The 22,479-nt window shown below is 41.2% G+C and overlaps 1 protein-coding gene and 1 pseudogene across 8 annotated transcripts in view; one reads left to right on the top strand and one right to left on the bottom strand.

Annotated features, from left to right (window-relative positions):
* The window catches only part of LOC120952274 (protein GDAP2 homolog), a 44,522-nt gene that overhangs the window by 17,173 nt on the left and 4,870 nt on the right, over positions 1-22,479 (bottom strand). For 3 of the 8 annotated variants that reach the window (XM_040371512.2, XM_040371516.2, XM_049605083.1), the window contains exons 1-9: positions 13,762-13,952; positions 7,808-7,886; positions 7,209-7,459; positions 6,093-6,235; positions 5,819-5,951; positions 5,584-5,693; positions 5,279-5,518; positions 2,893-3,017; positions 1,607-1,704 (exon numbers count right to left, since the gene is read on the bottom strand). In XM_040371512.2, the coding sequence (XP_040227446.1) occupies positions 1,607-1,704; positions 2,893-3,017; positions 5,279-5,518; positions 5,584-5,693; positions 5,819-5,951; positions 6,093-6,235; positions 7,209-7,459; positions 7,808-7,886; positions 13,762-13,826 (1,244 nt within the window). In that variant the 5' untranslated portion in view covers positions 13,827-13,952. Of the gene's footprint in view, positions 1-1,606; positions 1,705-2,892; positions 3,018-3,083; positions 3,428-5,278; positions 5,519-5,583; positions 5,694-5,818; positions 5,952-6,092; positions 6,236-7,208; positions 7,460-7,807; positions 7,887-10,903; positions 11,383-13,761; positions 13,953-22,479 lie in introns of those variants that run through there. The other 5 variants (XM_040371514.2, XM_040371515.2, XM_040371517.2 and 2 more) reach the window with 4 other exon arrangements.
* LOC120961338 (40S ribosomal protein S25-like) lies at positions 15,811-16,547 on the top strand (annotated as a pseudogene).

Raw genomic sequence — 22,479 nt, 5'->3', positions numbered from 1 at the left:
TGTCCGATACTGTATCCTTGAAGTAACAAACCACTGACGTGAGTAACGATAATTAACGGCAACAAGCGAATGTTGTCGAATGGTGACGTAAGGGAAGCGGATTCATCGATTTCACAGCACATCATGGATCCAGTTCTTACGCGAGGGTATTGTTTATTTGAACGTAACACAACAACAACAAAAACTAACACGTAATGATGTTCGCGCCAGGATGGTACAATGGAAGCTATGTATGTGTAGCCTAAAAATATCGAAACATTATTCTATTCGCTAGCCTTCAAAAAGGACTCTTCCAAAAATAGACACACCACCCATCGTCTGGGAACAGTGCTATATCAAACGAAGCATTGTGATGAACGACGGAAGCATGATTCGTAGATTCGTGTGTTATTATACTTGGGTAAAAAGACTGACGCCATTTGGCTTCATGAAAACTTATTCACACGTCAGAAAGTAAGCTACAGTTACTCGCCACACGAGGGACTAGCGCCAAAGGGTCAGCACGCAATCGAATGAGAGCTCAGCTTTGTTCACGATATAAAGCAACTAAACAAAAATAATAACAAAGCATACTAAACATGTGATGTCGGTAAGCGAACTTTCACGTCCAATGACATGTGCATCTTTGCTATGCTCTGCTACAGAGACAATGAAATTCAATTACCGAACCTCCCATGCACTTACATCCATACACGATAGGGCACATCGCGGGAAGACGCCAGCGCGATCAATGAAAATCGATTGAACCATTTCTTTGTTGGTCATGAAACCGGGTCGTCGTCCACCCAACGTCTCTTCGGACCACAAATCAAAACACTACCAGAGGGCACGGTTTGGGCAGTATTGTGTTGGCAAGAATGTGCGGGTATGTAAGTGTGTGCGAGGAGATTTTTCAATAATGAAATGCACCCTACAGCGAGGCATTCCTATTCGATTCTATGGGACAAACACGCACCTCTCCTGTCTGTTCCTAACCCTCCCGCGTACGCTGGGCTATAAAGCAATCAGTAAAGCGCATCGCGGTAGCGGAGGAAAATGACATTGCCGATCAAATATCCCCTCCCTTTTAAGTATCGTTTATCTTACAAGCAAGTTATGCAATCGCAAAACACGCGAGCTCATTAAAATGATATCCTGAAAGCTCATCGAAGGATACTGAGAAAAGCACGCAAATGAAAGCTTTTAGCAGCGGGTGATAGACAGTCGGCGGTACACCTCATTTGAAAGCTTACGCGCATTAGAGCTTCAAGAGCTGCTTGAAGCTTAATAGAGATATGCTAGATTTACGATGAAAGCTTTCGCTTATCAGGTAAGCTTTGGGCGATTACACTTATCAGTTCATTTCAAATTACGGTGAGTGCTAAGCGGCTGATAACTACGGTATCAGCAAGCAGACTCTAAACTCTTTGTTTTTGTATATTTACTTGTTTCAACCATACTGAATCTATGTCAGGAAAGCTAGTATATACTTCGCAGTAGAAGAGTATATAGTAAACGAATGTGGCGGCAAACGATTAATTCTACTAAGCAATAGAAAACTGCTGAATATGGCAAATCATCGAACGATGGAAGCAACGAATCAATGCTACAGAACAAGCTCACGTACCTTTCCTGGTGTTCGATTCCTTCCAAGCCATCGTCAAGCACACTCTCGTAAACCATGCGTGGCCGATCGCCCAGAAGACGTTGTCGATCTAAATCACCCTGTTGACGGAAAAGATAGATAATTAGTAGTAGCTGGTAATGTGAACAGATTGAAATTTTTTTTTATATCATCATAACTTAATATCATAAACAGTCGTTCATTTGATTTCCGTGAGTATAACCCTCTCAATTCTGTAATCCACTGTTTGTAGTCAATCATGATTTTTACCTTTTAAGCAGCATCCACTGTATGTTTTAAAGGTAGTTTTCATAAAAAGCTTATTCAAATACGTCTAATATGATTACTTTGATCAAACAAGCCTATATACAATCCGGTCTGATGGTACAGTCGTCAACTCGTCAACATGCTCGCAATGGGTTCAAGCCCCGAATGAACCGTGCCCCTTACGCGTAGGACTAACTATCCTGCTATGGTAATAAATAAGCCACTGAAAGCCAAACCCATTGTGGTACAGGGAGGCCTTGACCATCAACGGTTGTTGTGCCAAAGAAAAAATCATACAAGAATGTAGCTACTACTGATTAGACAAAGTGCAAGGATTTTGCTTCAATAGGCATCATTCATGGATTTGATTTGAATCCATTTGATCGTAGGCATCTTTCATATACCTCAAATTAAAGAAAATATTGTAATGTATTTATATTAAGTTCCTCGTTTTCATATACGAACTTTATTTACAATCAGAGTGTATATACATGCCAAATTCCAGTGGAAAACATAAAACATAAATATTTCACTACAGAAAACTTAAAGAGAATAAACGTGACATCTAAACTGCATAATAATTATCATAAAGACAGCAAATATAATGTGAAAGTGCTTAGCATTCATGCACCTGCATATTTGTGAATAACTAGCGCGAACAGAATCGCGACCCTTGCATGTAGCACACTGCACATTGTACGTCACTTGTTTGAGAATGAAATGCAAACGATAACACTCGTGAAAGGATTCACAAGGCAAATATTGCAATGTGAAAGGTAAATCATATTCTTATCGGTTAAGCGTAAACAAATATAAATAAATAAATAAATAAATAAATAAATAAATATCGTGCCATATGTTGCAAAAGATAGGACATTTTTCATCCATACATCCTGTGCACCATCATTACATGAATAACTGGAAGGTTTAACCGTAGCGATAAACGCTATAACAAACTGTGTTCCACTATTTTTGCATCAAAGATGGACTAAATTCCTAACATCTTCTGTTTCATATCTTACCTGCATCTGGGTGAAGGAATGAGCTGCTCCAGACAGTTGAGCTGCCAGGCTTAGGTTAATATTGCTATACTCGACGTCGGACCCCATTTCCAGATCATGTGGGCTGGTGTCGGAATCGTCATCAGCTGTAATTTTACAAAGAGCATTAGAATTAGTTCAAGAAATACACATCTCGGCAGTGGAAACGTTACAGGAAAATTCAAACGAATCGTTTATCATTTTGCCGCTCGAAATGTGGTTTTAATTTGCTTTGTATTTTCCCCCGTTTCAGTTCACTGGCAGTGCTAGGGTATTTATTATGAACAACAACAGTTGTAACTTGATAAGAGAGCACCACTACGATTGCCCTCCACCATCGGAGAACGGCACTAAACCGCACACTTTGTAAACGGACTAAGCAGCACTGGGAGATACGATAACAACATCAACAACAACTACGCACGGCCTCAATGCTACCAACAGCGCTGAAAACAACACAGGAAAAGCTTCCTTGCACGCACCACCTGCTTGGCAGTTGGCACAAATGACTGATATTCGCACCAGATCGAGGGAGAATGAGCCGAGCAATATTCGTGCATCTCACCAACGAATTGATATCAGGCGGCAGAAGACGTCCGATCGCAACTACGCAGAGAGCAAAGATCGCTCAGCATCCCTTTTTCGGTTCTCTTTCTCGTGCTCTTGGCAACGAATAGTGAGATCAAGTGAGTAAATCCAGTGAGTAGTCAGTGTGCACCTGAGACAAGCGGGACAGAAATTGCTTACAGTGAAGCAAGCACTTAAATACAAAATAAAAATTCATTATACACAATGGTTAATGTTCACTAAGCGAATTTCTTATCTACTGTTCAGAAATTCAACTTCAGTCACTTTACAGAATTACAGGCTGAAGGTAACTCTCAGCGAGGGAATTTAACGTGTAATGCAAAATGCCTAAACACAGGCGCGTATAACTGTTATACACTTTTTCGAATGCGTATCGTTTATCCTAACAACAGTGTTCAGACAAGCAATCAGACCAGATTGTCAGTAAAAATGAACATAATTATACACACATGCTCCATACAGGAGTATCTTAAGTTAATCTTGGAGAAAAAAATCGAAAAACTTCTGCTTATGATAATCCATTCCTTTAAAAGTAATAAATAGTAAGTCCTGCAACATTAACATCTCGTTATTCGCTATTCTTTACTTGGTCTATTTCTTGTCTGGTACATCACGTTGATACGCTGCAATGTTGTCAACGGGCTTTATCTTAAAAATTTGCTATCGTCAATTCTTGTTGTATAATCAAATATGTAATAGTACACATTCAGAATTGTGGCTTATAAACCTGTCTGTGGCAGATGGGAGGAATACTCATACAACCCGGCTGTTAGTGTCAGAAGCGGACGCTCACGTTTGTTTGAGTGTTTTGAACAAACAATTCGCTGCATGATGTTGTATAGTGATTTTATAGACGAAATATTAATGCATTGTAGATTAGCAGCTATGATGCACAATGTTACCCAAATTATACTAAACGTTACATTCTATTTTAAATATTTAAAATGCTATTTCAATCGTATCAAACGGAACTCTCAGAAATATTAATTATACTTTTCTTCAATGAAAAAAAAACATCTTTTAAAAGTGAAAACACAACCAACATATAATTTACGTGACGTTTCTATAACAGAGCTACATGTACCATATTACAGTACACTAATGGTTAACCCTTGCCACGAGCAACACTACAATGTACTGCATCGATTGCAACGTGAATTAAACCATCATGCGTCAACCCCAACGCTCTCAGCCTTTGCTCGGATAACTATGAAGCACAACATATGAGTTTGTCTTTTTTTTTTCACCGACACATAGTTGATGACCGAAAACTGATAAGAAAGACTTCTAGCTAATGGTGGTAATAACGGAGCAGTTTATGTATGTTCTTTCTGTTTCAAATAGAAATCAAATCATAACACATATATAACGGGTCTGTTTCATTGAACATCCGCTCAACAAAACACCAAGCACCTCCGGCAATATCCGCCATCTGGCCATCAGTGGCGCAATACTCAAGCTAATCATCTTCATTGTTTACCTTTTTGTTAATGCAATATTTGGAGTCCTTCAGACCCTAGACACGTAGTTTCTTTTTACACACTTGAATCAATGAAAGAATGGTAATATGGATTCTTCACAAAACTGCGAAAGAATGAAAACCCCTTTAGAAAACCGGTCATGTACGACGATGGCTACATAAAACATTACTGAATGTCCCTCAAGCTTAATGCAGCGCTTCTACCAGGGGGAAATGCACTTTTGCCGCGTGCCGAACAAACGATTCGATTAAGGAATTACCAGCAACTACACAATATTCCCGCACACTGTACGTACGTACCTTCTATCATGACGGAATGCTGTGGGTTATGAATGATGCGAATCTGACGATCAGCTAGCTGCGGTTCACCATACAGTCCTCCGATGTCCTTCGGCAGCTGCCACAAAGCACTTCGTTCTTCGAGCGCGTCGCGCGGAAAGTACAACGGTGCTAGTACCTCGTAGATACTGCGCGCATTAGATTCAAGGCAAACTATCACAATCTCGGCACGGTATTGCTCCAGAAAACGACGAACAGTCCCTGAAGGAAGGTTTGAATTTAGAATAGCTTGGTGCACCAACCATTCGCCGGCCTTTTATACTCACTCAATGCTATGTGTGCAGCAGTGTCTGGTGGGAAGTTGCGCTGCACCGAGCTAATATCACATAGGGCTACGGTTCTTAATCCTAGTTCCCTTGCTTTGTACAACACGTTGCTGGAGGGAGGGAAATTGAAACAACAACAAAAAATACACGCTCAGATTGGAAATTCAAGTCAACCGAAAGGGCGTCGGTTTTAGGTTTAGTGTTTGATCTCGCTTTCATTGCGGCGTTTTCTTACCGATAACAAGCGTGCAGCGTTGCTTCCGAAGCAGTCCTGTACTTCTCGCTGTAGATGGGACCGACGGTGTGAATAATGTACTTTGACGGTAAGAAGAATCCTGGTGTAACACGAACTTCACCAGTCTTACATCCTGGGTGAGTGAGGTTGAAAAGCAAGGAAAAACAGTAAATAAATAAGGAAATGTTAGCCCCCAACCCGGAAGTTATTAACAAGTGTGTACACTTTCGATAAAGCCCTGCCGAAATACGATACCCACTGAAGCCATACTTACTTCTCACGTCGTGAACGATCGCGGAGGTTAGTGCTGCACCGGCACGGCCAAAGATTTTCTTCGACACACGATTCTTTTCCGTCAACGTTTCGTCGGTGCTGTTGGTGATGGCATCGACTTTGAGCTGCGAGATGTCTCCCTCCCTGAAAATAGTTTAAATATATAAATTAATCACAAAGCGCTACAATAAAGCTTACTTGCTTTACGACCTCTAATGTAGTTTGCCAAGAAACAAAAATAAAACAACAATAATTTCCACATACTGCTTGCGTTGGTCCTGTTGCTTTTGCACTAGTGCGCACGAAGCGCTTTGGTGTGCGGACATGGTAAGCACAATGGTACCAAATGGAAAATGTTACGCGCGGCGGTGTACGTAGCTCATCAAAAGCTTACGAGCACTCAATGGCCTTAACGCGTCCGTATCCTACCTAACCCGGGACCCACACACTACCCGAGCCCTCTCCACTCACAGACAGCGTAGTAGCAGCAGCAAAAGTGGGAAAAATCAATACCTGCCAATCTTCTGTTTGAATATGCGGCCTGTTCCATTTCCACCAAACCGGAAATGGGATGAGCGGAAAAAATGAATAACAAGCCACTAAACCGTCTCTCTCGCTGTCTTTTGTTTAGGTGCCCAGGGTAGCATGTTGGGTGTGCATGCTTTTATTCTAATCCTAATGAAGGTTATTTTTATTTCAAGGATAGGACAGGATACTTTAGGCTTGGATTGTTTTGGAGAGACCTTGTGTAGCATCGAAAAAATCGGAAACGATATACAGGGTTTTCCAGGGGTTGTCATAGTTGTGGGACACTTTCTTTACCCTTTCCTATGGGAAGTGAACTTCATATGATGGTTTCTACTCTAATCCTATTTGATTCCTATTGGATCGAATTCCTGAAAACCCCTGCTTGTACATGGAGAACGGTGACAACCATACAATCACAAATACACGGTAGAAGATGATGAAGACAACGAGGTTGACGACGACAGTTCGCTGTGGTGCATACAAGTTGCACTAGAAAATGCACTCACCGATAACCCTCTCACCGTGCCGTCTTCTCCCCCTGCCAAGCGGTAACATTCGACTCACAGCCAGGTTTAGCAAGACAACTCACCAAATTACGAAACGATTGTTGATCTGGGCATCGCACGGAAACGGAGTAACTGGGTGTTTCGGGCCGGCTTCAACGTTTGGAGCAAATTGGCTATAATCGGTCGGACGCGGACGGGGCTGGCCGCGATCGTCTTCTGACTGTTCGCCCCAGCGCTTTAGACTGCCTAGAGTGACAAAGTGGTGCTGCTGCTGCTGCTGTTGCTGCTGCTGCTGGCGAGTTGAATGGTTCGGCAGTCCTCGCGATTCTTGCGGCTACGGAAGCATTCCAGTAGGAAGGATTATATGGAAATAGAAAAAAACAGAGAATGGCGGGGAAAAATAGGGTAAGCATTATTAGGAAGCCCTTGAAACGTTCTACGCGTTGTCTCTGTCGGTTAAGCACCACCGACGTACGACGTCCCATATCAGGTCACGTGGACCTAAAGTAAGGACGTAGAGTTCAACTATGTACTTTCTTTTCCGTCACCCACTTCTTTCTTTCATTCTCGCTCTCCTCCCTCTCATACACCATGCAACGAAAGATCAGTGAATGCAAGTGAACTGAAACGTTTACTTTGTGTTGTTTTGTTTTTGTTGTAGATGTAATCGTATAATAATTACTTGCGTTAGATGTTTCGCGATTCCTCCTAGTGATGTTTCAATGCTTTCATTGTAGATGTTGGACACTAGTCTCATCGCTCTGCGGCGGGAACGTCCCACCACGGGGTCAATTTGTATCGGCCCGCGCGAAATGAGTGATGGTGGAGGTGGAGGTGTGTAACGCGCGATGGTGACGCGATGTGGCACGGCGGTCAAGGGTTGAGAATGGAAATGTAACGAAGATGAAGAGCAAAGAGAAAACGACACACAAAGACACAGAAATAATGTAGCGAACTGGGTTTAATTGTGGTTTCGTTGCTGCGGTAATGTTTGTAATCTACTGTGGCGAGATGTGATGCTAAAGAAGGTGATCGATATTTATGTGTGTGGTGTGGTGCCGCCAATTTGCAATCTAATTGCACGTGTTCATTACATGCCTGCTCAAAGTACGTCGGAGCATTACGGCAAAAGCTGTTCAATAGATATTAATACACTAGTATATGATTTCAAAACAAAACATGGACACTACACTGTGCCCAAAAGCCGTCATAAAGCTACGTTAGGGCTGGAATCTTGTCAGGGAATTAGTTTTTTTTTTTTTTGCTCAAGAGGCCTCATGTAAAGGAAAGCATCTTTGTTGCCTTCCGATGAGCCGTCGCCGCCGACGGATGTGGGACAGAGTTGTGTTATTAAATATTTATCGAACATATATTACAAATGCTTTCATGTGCTTGCGGTGGTAGCGCGTCCCCCATGCGCCGTGGAAGCCATTGTGCAGTGGTGGTTTTTGGTGCGGGGATATCTGAAGAACCCGAGAAATCTCTTTAGCACCGTGCAAGCTGCCAACAAACTAATACAGAGCCCGGCTGTGTAATAACATCACCATCACCATCTCATCCTATCGTCATCTTTCGCAGGTAAGTCGATCGAAAGCGAAATGGAAAGGTCCTTAGAATAAGGTAACTATCTCCCAGCACCCACCTCCCTCACTCTATCCCTCCCATCCCCTCCTCCAACCCCTTCCCCTCTGTTCCATCAGCTATTCTCTCAAACCACTTAGGGCTGGGTATGCGGTTTGACCCGGTTCGGTTATGCATGAATTTCAAAGATGAAAGATGGCTCTTTTTGATTTTGTGCTTGCTATACTTCTGTAAATAACCATCAAATCTAAGAGGTACGGGTGTACCGTTCGGTACAGACGTGTGCGCGTGTGTATTCCACGTCTAAATGGTGATACGCGATGCTGCGACCGTCATTAGGAGGAGTTCCGATGACGCAAATCGTCTTCCGATGTGTCGACCGCCGCATCACGAACCGCTAATTTGCGAACATACAGTCAGGTACGAAAGTAAACCACAGTGGTTTTATTACAATTGGAGACCAAATTGTTCCTAATTAACTTAGTTTGAAGAATTTTGCTGAGTACTATCCTAATGCACTAGAGTTGGAAGAATTGTGTCTGAATACTGTCACGATCCACAATAATTTAAATTCATAGGATTTTTTTTTTTTTTTTTTTGTTAATTGGAAAAACAACCTTAGTCGATCAAGGCTTGCATAAAAACCACTTGCGAGCTTGGCTGTATGTTACTGGCTCTCTACAAAAGCAAGATCACTGATATGTTAGTACAGTTATCCTTGACGATTGTTTTCATTGCAAATTTTCAAATATGAGACGCGCTAAACGTTTTAATTTGTTTATGTTTAATTGACTTTATTTACTATATATTTAACATTATGACGATATTGATAACTATTTATTTTTGTTACATTCACAATTTAAAAAATATGCACAGCACAAGTTGAAGATATTTTTAAATCAAATAAAAGAGCTACGTGTTCTTGCTAGCATGAAGTTTCGATGCGCATTTGGTGACGTAGGAATTCTTTGCAATAGTCCTACCTGCTTGGTACCATTTGGACGTGACCAAAGGTAAACAGGTTTACGGTAGATATCTGTTTTACCTGCCTCAACGATAGCGCTACGCTGTGTTGCGTATGAAACGAAGCAGAACAGTTTTGATTTTATTCACCTATTAGCATATTATATACACCAATGATATGCCACCCGTGGCTGAAATTATTATTCTTTTATTTTAAACATGTTCATGCGATTTTTGGATCTACGCTCAATGCCGTTCAATTGCACTGAAAAAATCAGAGATTGTGTTTTGAGCGTTGTTTCAATTCTTGTAATGCATTCAATGCACACGTTAAAGAGTCCAGCAAACTGAGCCTTTCACGGCGATTCAAGGTTTAAAGTTAAAGCCAGCTCAATGCTCCACCCGCGCTCATTTAGCGCATCAGTGTATCAGGCCGAATCTAATCAACCAGCAAACAAATATACCATCCCCGGTACGACAATCACAACCTCTTCTCTCTAGCGTAGTAGCAGCATTTCGATGGTAATTTTCCATCCCTTTTGCATTAGCAGCAGGCGCGAACGAAACCCGATGCACCCCGATCCGTCGCGGTGTGTACCTTAGAAATTGTGTGCTCGGTTTATATTTGTACACCTCCACCACCACCCCCACATCCGTACACGTCATATCAATTTGTTTGATCGAACTCGCACGGGGCACGACATCCGACCGCCATCATGCATCACAGATTACATGACGGTTTTCGGTTGGTTCGCGCGATTGTGAGTCGCAGCAACTCATCCATTTGTGCATCGGAGAGTGGTTCATGCCGATATGCGGTAGTGTGCGTAGCGCGGCCTGGAGAGCGCATGTTTCGATCACACCGCGAACGCGATTGCGATGGGCGAACAGAACAAAGCATGCGACGACTGTCGTTAAGCCGTCTGCACACAGCACACCAGCGACGCAAAAGTGTACCAGTACCACTCGGGTCCCTCACCTGCCCACACTCTACCTGTGGGTAAGAACCAGCAGCAAACCAACCGCAAACAACTACCAACCCACACACACAAACACACACAACTGGATGACTAATCCCGCACATCGCCGTCATCGTCATCGTTCGTCATTGTGCGCGGGTTGCGCGTTTTTGCGATCGAACTGCTACGGTAATGGTGCATAGAGCTAAATCTCATCCATAATGTCGGCTGAAAACTACACATTGATCCCACACATGTTTTGCAAGCATCCGTACCGTGCTAACAACGCCAGGGGTTGAACTCCGGCGGGGCTGGTGTTACACAGCAGCAAAGGGAACCGCTATCATCTGCCAGGTATGTTCGTCTCACTGCCGATAACGCATTAATTGATTCCCCTTGCTCGGGGAACAATATTACAAACAGCACTACGTCACTGGCCCTTGTGTCACGCCTTCCACAATTCGAGGGCTTCTACAGCACACAAATTTTTAGCACACGCGTTTATCCTTTGCACCGATCGAAACAATCGATCATACCACAGTCGCGAAATAGTGACACGCACAGCTGTTAGCAATAATAAGCAACACACCCCACAAAGCGAGAGAGATGTGGTCGGGTAACCCGTTACGCGAACCGCGCGGCAGGTAGGTTGCAAGAAAACTGGCGAAAAGAAAACGGCCCAGTACGGCGTGCAGGTCGCGGCATACCAAGTCGTTGTCATCGGTTTGCTGGTCCTATCACAACTACCACCAGCATTGAGCGTTTGTTGATTAGCTGGCGTTACGACCGGTTGTCAAAGTGTGCCACCACACGTACATACATCCATACACAACGAATGTGATCGCGAACCGTGACTTCTGGCCGGCCAGCGACAGGCTTGTCAAACGAGCGTACGTTACAAACGGGCTTTTTATGTTTATAATTGCTTAAAATATACTTGAAATGGGTTTCTACTAATTTTGTAAACATTTACGAAACGAAAACATTGGGTCCAAAATTAAACGATCGTGTAAAAAAATGAATATTCTTCGTTTATCATTCAATCACTCAAGTAGTGTTTGAAATTTTAATCTTCCTTTGCAAATATGCAGACATCTTTCTTTGCAAACATAGAGAAGGTAGGAGAAAACATGTTTAAGAGAAGCACGCCGATTCGAATTTCAAGAGTTCAAATATGATTGACATATAATGTATGTACAAAAGCCCATTTTTTGTAGGATAACCGGGAACTCAATGTAATACAGTTTTTGTACAACAGATTCACAAACTAGAAAATCATCCATTTCTGTTGTTACTGACAATATTCATTATTGACGAATTTACAATCATTTTTTCCAAAATTGTCTTAGAATGTAGAATCACTCCAACAAACATACACTTTTGAGAGTAAAATTTTTAGCAAATTCTAATATTCAGAGGCAATATGATGCATACACTATATATATTTCATTTTCCATCCTTTTCCACGAGTTGGACACCTCTTGCCACCATGTAACAGTGAAGCGGTATGTGGCGACACAACTACGCATCTAAAACGTACGCGAGGCGAGCTTTGAACCCACCACACGCTCAAATGTTGTCGCTATACCCACGGCACATTTTATACCGCACACTATGAACGAACCATCCTCGATAGATTGGGAGAGTCGCTTTGCGGGCTGTTTTTCTTTGTGCGTTTTCTCCCACTTTACCATGCACGCTTATTCACTCTCTTTCTCTCTCGCTGTATCTATGTTTCTCGTCATTTATAATGGGGCCGCGTGGACAGTGTAAAATGATAACGAAAACAACGCCCTAACACATGCGGCACGACGCACTGATCTTGCCCAAGAAAATACCGGTCAAATGAACCATTCGGATCTTTCAGTTCAGTTAGAAGTTTTCAGTTTTTTTGTACACGTTTAGAATTTTTTACAACTTGACAATTTACTATATAAAGCGAAATTGAAGTCTACATTATTCTTCAACAATGCGGAGCTATATAATCGAAGTATATTGTTTTTGTTTTATATTTACATATAGGTTAGAAAACTAGACCATTTCTTAATTACATCGTTTCCTCCGTTCTTGCTTCTGGTCTTTGTTGATATTTGTTATACATAACCACCAAATGCATGTTTAATGTGTAATTTGAAGCAACTCTTACTTTACTGTACACATTTAGCATACTATTTTTCATTTTAAATTATTATTTATAACTTTTCCTTGACGGACTTAACATTGGATTGTCCTAGGCTCATAATATAAAAGAACTTCAACAAAGTTTCAAATAACTATGAAAATTTACTAGCTCCATTCGCATATCGCTCGTGCATCAAATGCTTTGCAGATGTATTTACAGGACGATTATTATGCTTTGAGATCGGTAGTGTTTATAAGTACAGTTAAACCTGGATAAGCGAGAACGATGCGTGAATGTGACACACAGAATTGTCTTTTGACGTTAAATTTAGGGACATATTAACGTTATCTTTAGCTTATAAGTGAATTTACAATTGTGAAAAAAATCAATTCATGGTCTGATATAAAAGTGTTAGTTTGATCCTACAATAGTAAATATATTATTTCGATAAAATAGCTTCTTTGGTAGTTTATATCTGCTATATAGGTAATAATGTAAACCCGGCTACTTTTATCACTTTTGTTCGAAAATATATACCGTCTAATGTAACGTTAAAGTTTGCGATCTTGTACATAAACTATCACATCCAGTATTCTCTCTAATAGGATTCTCTCTCATCCAGGTTTCACTAAATCACTATATGCTGTAACTGCTCCTAAAATGACACATGTTGTACGGTTGTAAAAATAAAGCATCATCGCACGGCCAAGCTAGATGTCTGCCTTAGAACCGACAACACACCTGTGTAAAGCATATGGACGCGACCCATCTCCAAGCGATTGCGATGGTTCGATTTAGATGAAATAAGTGACCGATTGCGTGAGATTGCGTGTTTGGGGTGTGGTGTGTATGGGGGTGGTATGGTTGGTGGGGTCGGGTGCCTAAGCCATTAAAATTAGCTCGTGCCATTATAAGCCGTCCAAGTTGAACGGAGAAGATGAAATGCCCACCGGCTTGGCGGGGTAGGGTGAGAGCAACATGGGATGCTACGGCCTACGCGATGCTACTCACTGATATCCAACGTCACGGTGGACCATATTGCGCTGACCAGTAGGTACGTGATACTTCAGTCTCATGCTCTGGGCGCTCTCTCTCTCTCTGGCGGACCTGAAACGAACACGCACGTTCGTTCCCAGCGACGGGGCTATTTAGCTATCAAACAGTGCCACGAGGCGTTATAACAGCTGTATCGAACTCCGTTGCTAAAATTAAAGATCAGTTAATTAGCGGGCAGAACTGATTGCGAATCACCTTGATTCTGTTTGACCGATTGATATGAGCAGATAGCCCGAGGAAGTTGGGAAATGGATCTATCGTTGGAAGGGGATTTTTGAAATATTTGATAGTACGTGAAAAGTAATGTATTTTTTATTAATATATGAATATTCGTTTTTAATAGGAGTATCAAAGAATATTTATTTTAAGCTAATATGTGTTGATTGTTATGTTCACATTAACTGTATCAGCAGACTAACTTTCTAAGAAAAAATTTAAAAGCTCACGACTACCAAATCAAGATTTCTATTCTCGGTCATCCAACTCGGTTCCATGCAGAGTTGGCTCAAAAATCGATCAAGCTGTCGCTGTGCTGGTGGCTTACAAAAGCAAACCACGTACCACCAAAGCATATTAAGCTGGTCACTAAATCTTCCTTGCCGAATTTATAGCAAACTTAGCAATAGCGTTTTCTTAAACTTGTTAGTCGTGGTAGCTCCCGTAGCACCTGGACCCACATTTAGCCCTACAGATAGACGGTAACCTTCTTGACCTCGGCGGGTTATACGGTACGGACAAAAGCTAGCGTTTGGTCGATAATAACAATATTAAAATTCTTCATTACCGTGGGGCTGGCTGGACCACCTTGAGAGTGAAATGGGTGGACCCACCACTAGCCAAGCACTGGCAGCTGCTAGCAAATGTGGTGCAAAATCTAATTTTTCTTGCATACTCATCTACTACAAGCCACCGCCTAATCGGGGAGTCTAAGCTTCAATGCAAAACCGGTCTGAATATTGCTTCCGATCGGCGAAACACCGCAAGTACTGCCGTTCATTTCCAACACGTTGAGAAACTGTTCACAAACTCATAATTACTCGCCAAGCCACATTAAAGTGCGTTATTGCGTGTAAATTTGAATAAAGGAAAGCACTGTGTACGGCAACCCGCAAGGTTCATTTAGGATTTGAACTATTTCTTGCATGTCTTTGATGATGCCAGGCACGCTACAGCGAAAGAAGAAAGACATTCTTTGTTGTACATGCGGTGGAAGTTAAAAATTCGTACGCTTTTGTTTTGTTATTTGTTCCGCACGACAAAATAATGGGAAGAATTTCAATCTGGTAAAAATAATTGCAGTCGTTATATGTTAATGGCTAAAGAGCTTAGAATGTGAGTGGTTAAGCTGGATGTAAACACTTTTTATTGCTATATTTCTGCAAATAAATTGTTTTACTGTTGTAAAGAAAATGCCAGATAACTTTAAAGACAAAAATTAGTGCTCAGACAACATAAGTATAATGTTAATTTATTTAAATTGTTCAAGTTTTGAAAAACTAAGACTGTTTAGCCTGAATTATATTGTATATTACTTAGTTTTATTGTAGCTTTAATTGGTGCAACAGTTTCCATACAAACACGTACTTTCTATTTTCAAACATACAACTATATAGAATATCAACTGGAAAGCGTTTGTTGACGCCTTACGGTAGGCAATTTGCACGGCACATATAGAATTAGAACAATTAGGATAATTAGTACATAAAGGATTAGAAATCAGTTTAGAATTAAGTAGAATTATAAGATTTGTGAATTTGAAAGGGAATAAATATTAGCAGTAGAAACTTCAGCAAGATAACAGCAATATTTTACATCCTGTATTATCGTTTAGGCTGACAACGTGAACCGTTAATTTATCGTTTTCCTTTGGTGATTTATGTTATGTTTTAATTCACTCAAAGCTATAAATATACCTCATTGAACAAATTTTTTTTCTCGAAAAATACATGATGCTGGGATTCTTATTATCTAAAAAAAACTAAAAAAATTATATTTAAACTAAGAATGATATGGATATTAGATAATTTTCTATGGAACACAAAAGGCACGAGCGCCCCAAGTTTAAAAAAGTTGACTGATACATTGGTAAGTAGTAACTGACTCAACTAAGTTATAAAATTATTTAATCTTAAACTCCAAGACCTTCTCAAGATCTTTTTTTCGAGTCCATTCTTCAAAATACCTCCAAAGAAGGATACCAAGGGATCGGCGAAACAGCTGCAAAAGACCCGGAAGAAGAAAAAGGGAGGATTCGGAGGAAATGCCAAGAAGAAAAAGGGGTCCAAGGGAAATGTTTGCGATAAGCTCAACAACCAAGTCCTATTCGACAAGGCAACGTGCGACAAACTTTCCAAGGAGGTCCCTGCCTAAAAATCACCCCATCGGTTGTGTCGGAAAGGCTGAAGATTCGTGGATCGCTGGCCAAGCGAGGCCTGCGTGAGCTCTTCCAAAAGGGGCTGATCAAGCTGGTCGTGCAACACCATGCCCAAGTCATCTATACCCGTACCACGCGGCGTGAGCTGAAGATTGCGTTGTTTGTTTTGTAATTGCAGCACATCCCGCTAAAACCAGCAGGAGATTCCTTTGTGCGAATCCACATCATTAAACGCTTTGGAATTGAAGAAATATAGTTCTTGTTCTTGGCTTCGAAATCCAGATAATTGATCATATTCTTTCATCACGCCACCTTCAGTATAATGAAGATCTTTGCCTAGATTTGATTTTCGTAGAACCAATATTACCAGTAACCAAAACTTTTAAAAATCAGAAATAGTTCAATAACCGTGCTGTGTTGTACAACAAAAAAAACTACTGTCGATATATCCAATACGTTCTGTAGCAATTAAACAGTAACTTCACACTACACGACGCAGCAAAAAGGCCTCCGTGAGAAATTTAAAGATGTCGACGTTTCACGTCCCACGTGTGCTTCCATTCCAACCAATCGACACCAACCACAGTGTTTCCAATTTATTTACTAACCACCACTAACAATTACTCAACGAACGAGGTGTTCTGCAAAAATTGATTGCACAACGGTGTAGATTTGAGAGAAAAAGGCACAAACTACAAAATGATAAGAAAAGCAAACGGCAGTGTACGAAAGGAAGTGGACCATACAATATCGAAAGATTACTGTGACATTTTCAACAGTCTTAGGAAGCGTGGCACCAAATAAACACCAGCTAGTCCTTCAGGTAGTATTTAAGGTTAGTGTAATCATTTCATCCCCTTTCTAGCAACGTTCGCTTCATCCAAGCGGTGAAATTCAACAACCACGGAAAAGGAATAACAGCCTGCTATTTTACAAATTAATCGATAAATTGCTCACCAGGGTGCGAGAGATTACATTTAGAGATATTTCAAAGGCTACTATTAGCTTAACTTATTTTTGCACATAATATACACATAATGGAAAGCACAGGAATCCCTCGCTTTAGCAAAGGTTGCACCAACACTGAACATGTTCGTGGTGCGGGGAAGACGTTCGTTCCGAATGAAATCTTGGCCTTGTAGACAACATTTTTTACACCAGTCTTGAGTGGAATTGCTCTAGAAGGTGGAACGGGGTTGTCAAGTGAGTACTACTACTATTACTCCTCCTCCCTTTCCTCCTCCTCCTCCTCTTTCTCTTAGTCACTCAGCCCGTCATGGCACAAAAACGACGGCTTATCGATTGGTCGGCTCTAGTGGCTTCACGCTAACTTACCGCTTTTGCTGCAGCGAACATGACGCGTTAATGTCAACCGTTTTTGCGGCAAGCTATCACTCGCGACGGTGCAGTTGTGCTTATTACCTCCTACACCTCCCTCTGATAAAAGAATCAAAGCTCGGGAGGCGTTCCACGGTGTAAGAAGGTAGACGGATGTAACAAATCACCGGAAATGGAACACAAGGACGGCCCCAGCAAGTCGCAAAAGGCAAAATCAGCAATTCGAGAAAGTATGGTAGCAATTTTAAACGGGAAAGCAAATTGGTATGCAAATACGTTTGGTACGCGTAAAACACACACTATTTTAACGATGAAGCGTGAAAACAAAAAGGCTACAACACACAAACGTCGAGCTTCTAAAGAAACGTTAATGGTGTCTTTATTTTCCGAACGAGCGTTTTTGAGAGCTGGAGAGAAAGAACGCTGCTCACCAAGGGCTACGTACAGCCAGTACTGAATGTGACTGCTGATGCACCTGGACTACGATGCACCACAAACGACGACGAGTGCAGTATCCGGTGCACCGTGAAGTGATAATGTATGCAAAAATATGATAAGCAGTTTAAACAAAAGGGGAGCACTTGGCAAGTGTGCCTTGAGGTTGGGTGAACTGAAACTGTGATAATAAGATGTTTAGTTATTATCAAACGACCTGTTGCAAGGTTGTCGCCTCGAACGGCATGTACAGGCTGATGGATTTATAATGGCTGTGAGAGTTTTGTGCTTGACTTCTTAATAATTAACCATGATTCTAGCGAAAGTTGTTACAACGACATCAACAGAAACGAAATGCATGTTAGGGGTATTTAAGTTCTTTTAAAGTGATTCATTTAAAAAGATCCTTAAATCGAATCTTCATGTTTAAAGTCTATTATAATATGTTGTATGTTGTAGAATTACTCATGAGCTTGAGCAACTTTGTTCCTATGATAGTTTTTCAGTTTTTTGATGATTGCAGTTTGGTGTGAAAACCAAATTATAACTTTAAATCGCATACAGCATGTAACTCATGGGCATGGAACTAGATAACTTATTTGGAGTATTCGATCGGTATCAGATATCTGGTAAAATGTCAAAGTAATATCGTTACAACAGTGCTTTTTGAACAAATTTTTGAACTGGATTTTCAAAAATCATGTACAAAGAATTACGCATCTTGAAATTTCGTGTTTTTATTTTGGCATAAGTTATCATACTTCTACAACATCGATTCTACCTTGTCTTTCAAACATTTCTTTATGCTTTTTAACATTGTTTGAATAATTAAGTAAGTAGCAATATCAAAAATCAATGAAAGAGTTTTTGGATTACACAGTTAGCTTTGATAATTTGTTATGAGGCTAACTAAATTTAAGTTTGTAATATTTTTTCATTAAATCAGTACTAAACAAAACCGTTCTTGTCAGTAGCAATTCAGCATTTCTATCCTACTTCATTTTCATAGCTAGTTATGATAACGTACTGGAACTATCACCAAACAATCAAGCACACACTTTATCACCAATAATCATTGTAACAGTAAACCAGCAAAAACTTTACCGAAATCTCGAGCAATGTGTGCCTTCCTTTGAACGGAATTGAGTTATTGCAAATGGCATTGTTTATCCACCATCTTTCGAACGGAAAAGAAATAAAATAGCCACCACTTTCACGAATTCAGGGTTCAGTCGTCCGAAACGAAAATGTTTATCAAATAGAAATGTCAAGCTCACACAAACGCTACCATTTCCCATGCACTGCTGGCAGGCATGCAGAAGCCTGAAACCGAACGGTGGGAACATGGTCGGGTGAACGATGGTGCTGAGAGTGCTGCAATCATATTTTCCTATCTCGAATGCTCGATCAACATCGCATTCCATTTATTTTAAACAAAAGCAGCATTCTTCAGCCCGGACATCTTCGTGGTTCGTTGTGGCCACCGGCACCACCGGAGACAAGAGCAAAGTGGCCCTAATTTGTCGTTTGGCTGCTCGTCATTTTGCTCCAATGGGTTGTGTAACGAACGAATACTAGTTTCAGATAAACTCGCACACATACACACAAACTCTTTCGGTGATTGGACATAAAAAGGACTAGCACTACGTACGAGCCCGCACCGATTGATGGTGTTCCGTTGAGGGAAGGAGAGAACGAAGCAAAACGGCCAGCATGAAACCCAACGGTCCTGATGGCGACGTTCTGCTTCATCAAATACGGCACATGTGCGCGAATGTAAAAGCCGCACCATTTGGCTCCAGAATGTCTGACAAGACATCCAGCATCCATTTGCTGGGCAAAAGCGAACTGGCGACACAGGGAAGGCAGAAACGAAGGGATTTCCTTACAAACATATAGACACACACACATACCACATACGTTTGCTCAACCGCTCTCGCCAGCATTCCTGTATCGGCCTGTATGCATTTTAAATCATGGCCCATAGGAAGATAATCTGTGCCAAACGATGGATGGTGCGCCGAAATCAGGACAGAGTGGATGTATTCCCCCATCCACACGGGGCGCAATTTATCTTCGCATCGGATTGAGGAGCAAAGAAAAACTGTTTGGTGGAGAGATTTGGCGGTACAAAGATGGGAAAACTACGGTGATGAATCAACGAAGCAAAAGACAAGTAGCCTTGTAATCGTTTATGTGATCATTTCTCGAACTGAGTGGGGCGATTGTCACGGAAACGCGTGGAGGGTTTTGTTGATAATGTTGTGTGGACAGTGCTACTGGAATTGGCCCTCGGAGAACAAACTGTTTTAAGAATGTTGTTTTTTTGTTCCCTAGAAACTTGAATATTTTCAACGTTCGTTAGTTTTTCAACAGTATAATGAAGTGTGGTTATTCAAAATATAAAGAAAAATATAGAAAATATTAAAAATAATATAGTTAAATGTACAAGTAAAAAAATGCTACGCAATGTAATAATCAAAACGTTGATACAAACATAGAAAACTGAAAATTAACTTACGAAACAGATAATTGATCTTAAATCAATTATAAAATCATCCATCACATAAAGTAAACGCGCGTAGGTAATGATGAAAAAAAATGACAAAGTTAAATAAAATGACGTTTTATCACATCTACCATCACTAAAAAAACCTCATTCAAACACATACACATACATGAACAAAGTCCCATAATGATCAAAGTGAACGTGACCTTTTCCCTTTCGTGCCACTGCGATGGTCCCTTTCGTCCTTTCGTTTCATTACCACCGTCTGTTTGCGGTATATGCATTTTTTTTTTTTGTTGGTGTGTCTAATTTTTCTTTTCCTCTTCATTCTCATGGCAGAAAATGATGATGATGGACTTGTGCCATTGAGGAAAAATTTATATTAAAAAAAAAACAAAAAAAGGGGAATAAGAAACAGATATGAAACCAACCATCAAGCACAAATAGCACAAAGATAGCGCACGACCACAAGAGGGCTGCACTGCTACCAACGCAGGAAAGCCTTGGTGTCCTTCCATGTACTCCCACGCGCTCACACACACACACACACACACACACACACACACACACACACACACACACACACACACACACACACAGACAGACGTTCCAAGTACAACCGTACTTCTCTTTTATTTCCACAGTTTTCCCAGCCTAGTAGAAAAAGCTCACGGCCTGAACAGCCGTGGAACAACATTGACACAACAGCCCGAGACAAAAGCCTTCGTGAGGGAATGGGTAACGGTGGAAGGGAAAGAGAGAAAAAGAACGAATGTATTAAAAACACACACACACACACTCACATACACAAACAGAACAGCTATATGCTAGCAATGAGAAATTGTTTCTGTTTGCTGTCAGAATGAGCCTCACACACACACACACACACACACACACACACACACACACACACAAATACTTTCGCAGCATAGCATACGTACAGCCCACGCTTGGCACTACACCGATGGAGGCGCCCAGTATACGAATTTACCAAGGACCTATTGAATGAAGGTAGAAACCACATGTTCCCATTCGAATGGTGCTGTGTTTGTGAGCAATGAGGACAAAACACGATAAAACACACACACACGCACGCACAATTCAAAAGCAGTGCTAAAATGCTTCTATTGACAGATGGTACTCCCACGTAGGCGAATAATATGGCAAGAGAGAAAGAGTGAGAGATTGATCTGAATAGGCGTACGTATTTTGAAACGAAGCCTTATTTTCTACTCAGAGTAACTTAGTTTCATAAAATTAGCTAACATAAAAGAGAGAGAGAGAGAGAAAAAGAGAGAGAGAAAGAAAAGGAGGGAAAGAGAAAGAGAGAGAGAGAAAGATAAAGAGAAGGATTTAAGAGAGAGAGAGAGTATAGCAAGAGAGAAAATCGTGGGAGAGCCATCAGGTACAGTATCGGACAGAAAGATAGGGCATTGGGTTTTTAACGCACCGTGCACCCGTTGGGCCAAGTTTATGTGTGGTTTGTATGTGTTTGTGTGTGTGTGTATGTGTGTGTATGTGTGTGTGTATGTGTGTGTGCATGTGTGTGTGTGTGTGTGTGGATGTATGTTTGAATGTGTAGTGATGTGTGTGTTTGTTTCACAAGTAGGTCGTTTCGTATAGATTTGTAAGTAGCTTTTTTGTGTTTTGGGTTAGGTTTTTGGTGTGATAAGCAGGACCACCGCCCTCGCGATCAGTGTGTTTTCGATATATTAACAATGTTACGGTCTTCTTTCGCCGTGGTCTTCTGAGGACATCCGGTTGACTTGCGCGTTTCGGTTGTCCAAGCGCGTTTCAGTTGTCTAAGCACGTTTCGGTTGTCCGAAGCGCGTTTGCCACAAAAGTGCGCGATCGTTCCATTACGAACTCGATCCTTTTGCGCTTAATGCCAGCAGCAGCCATTCGCTTTTACATATGGCGCTGATAATCGGTACAACGTTTACCTCGACCCATTGTTACTAACATTGCTTGCTTGGACCGTCAAGAACGCGCTGGTTAAAAACTTGGACACGGCTGA

The sequence above is a fragment of the Anopheles coluzzii genome, chromosome 2, assembly GCF_943734685.1.
Source record: "Anopheles coluzzii chromosome 2, AcolN3, whole genome shotgun sequence".
Taxonomy (NCBI): Eukaryota; Metazoa; Arthropoda; class Insecta; order Diptera; family Culicidae; genus Anopheles; species Anopheles coluzzii.
Note: the sequence above shows the minus strand (reverse complement) of the source record. Positions and strands in the feature narration are given on the sequence as shown.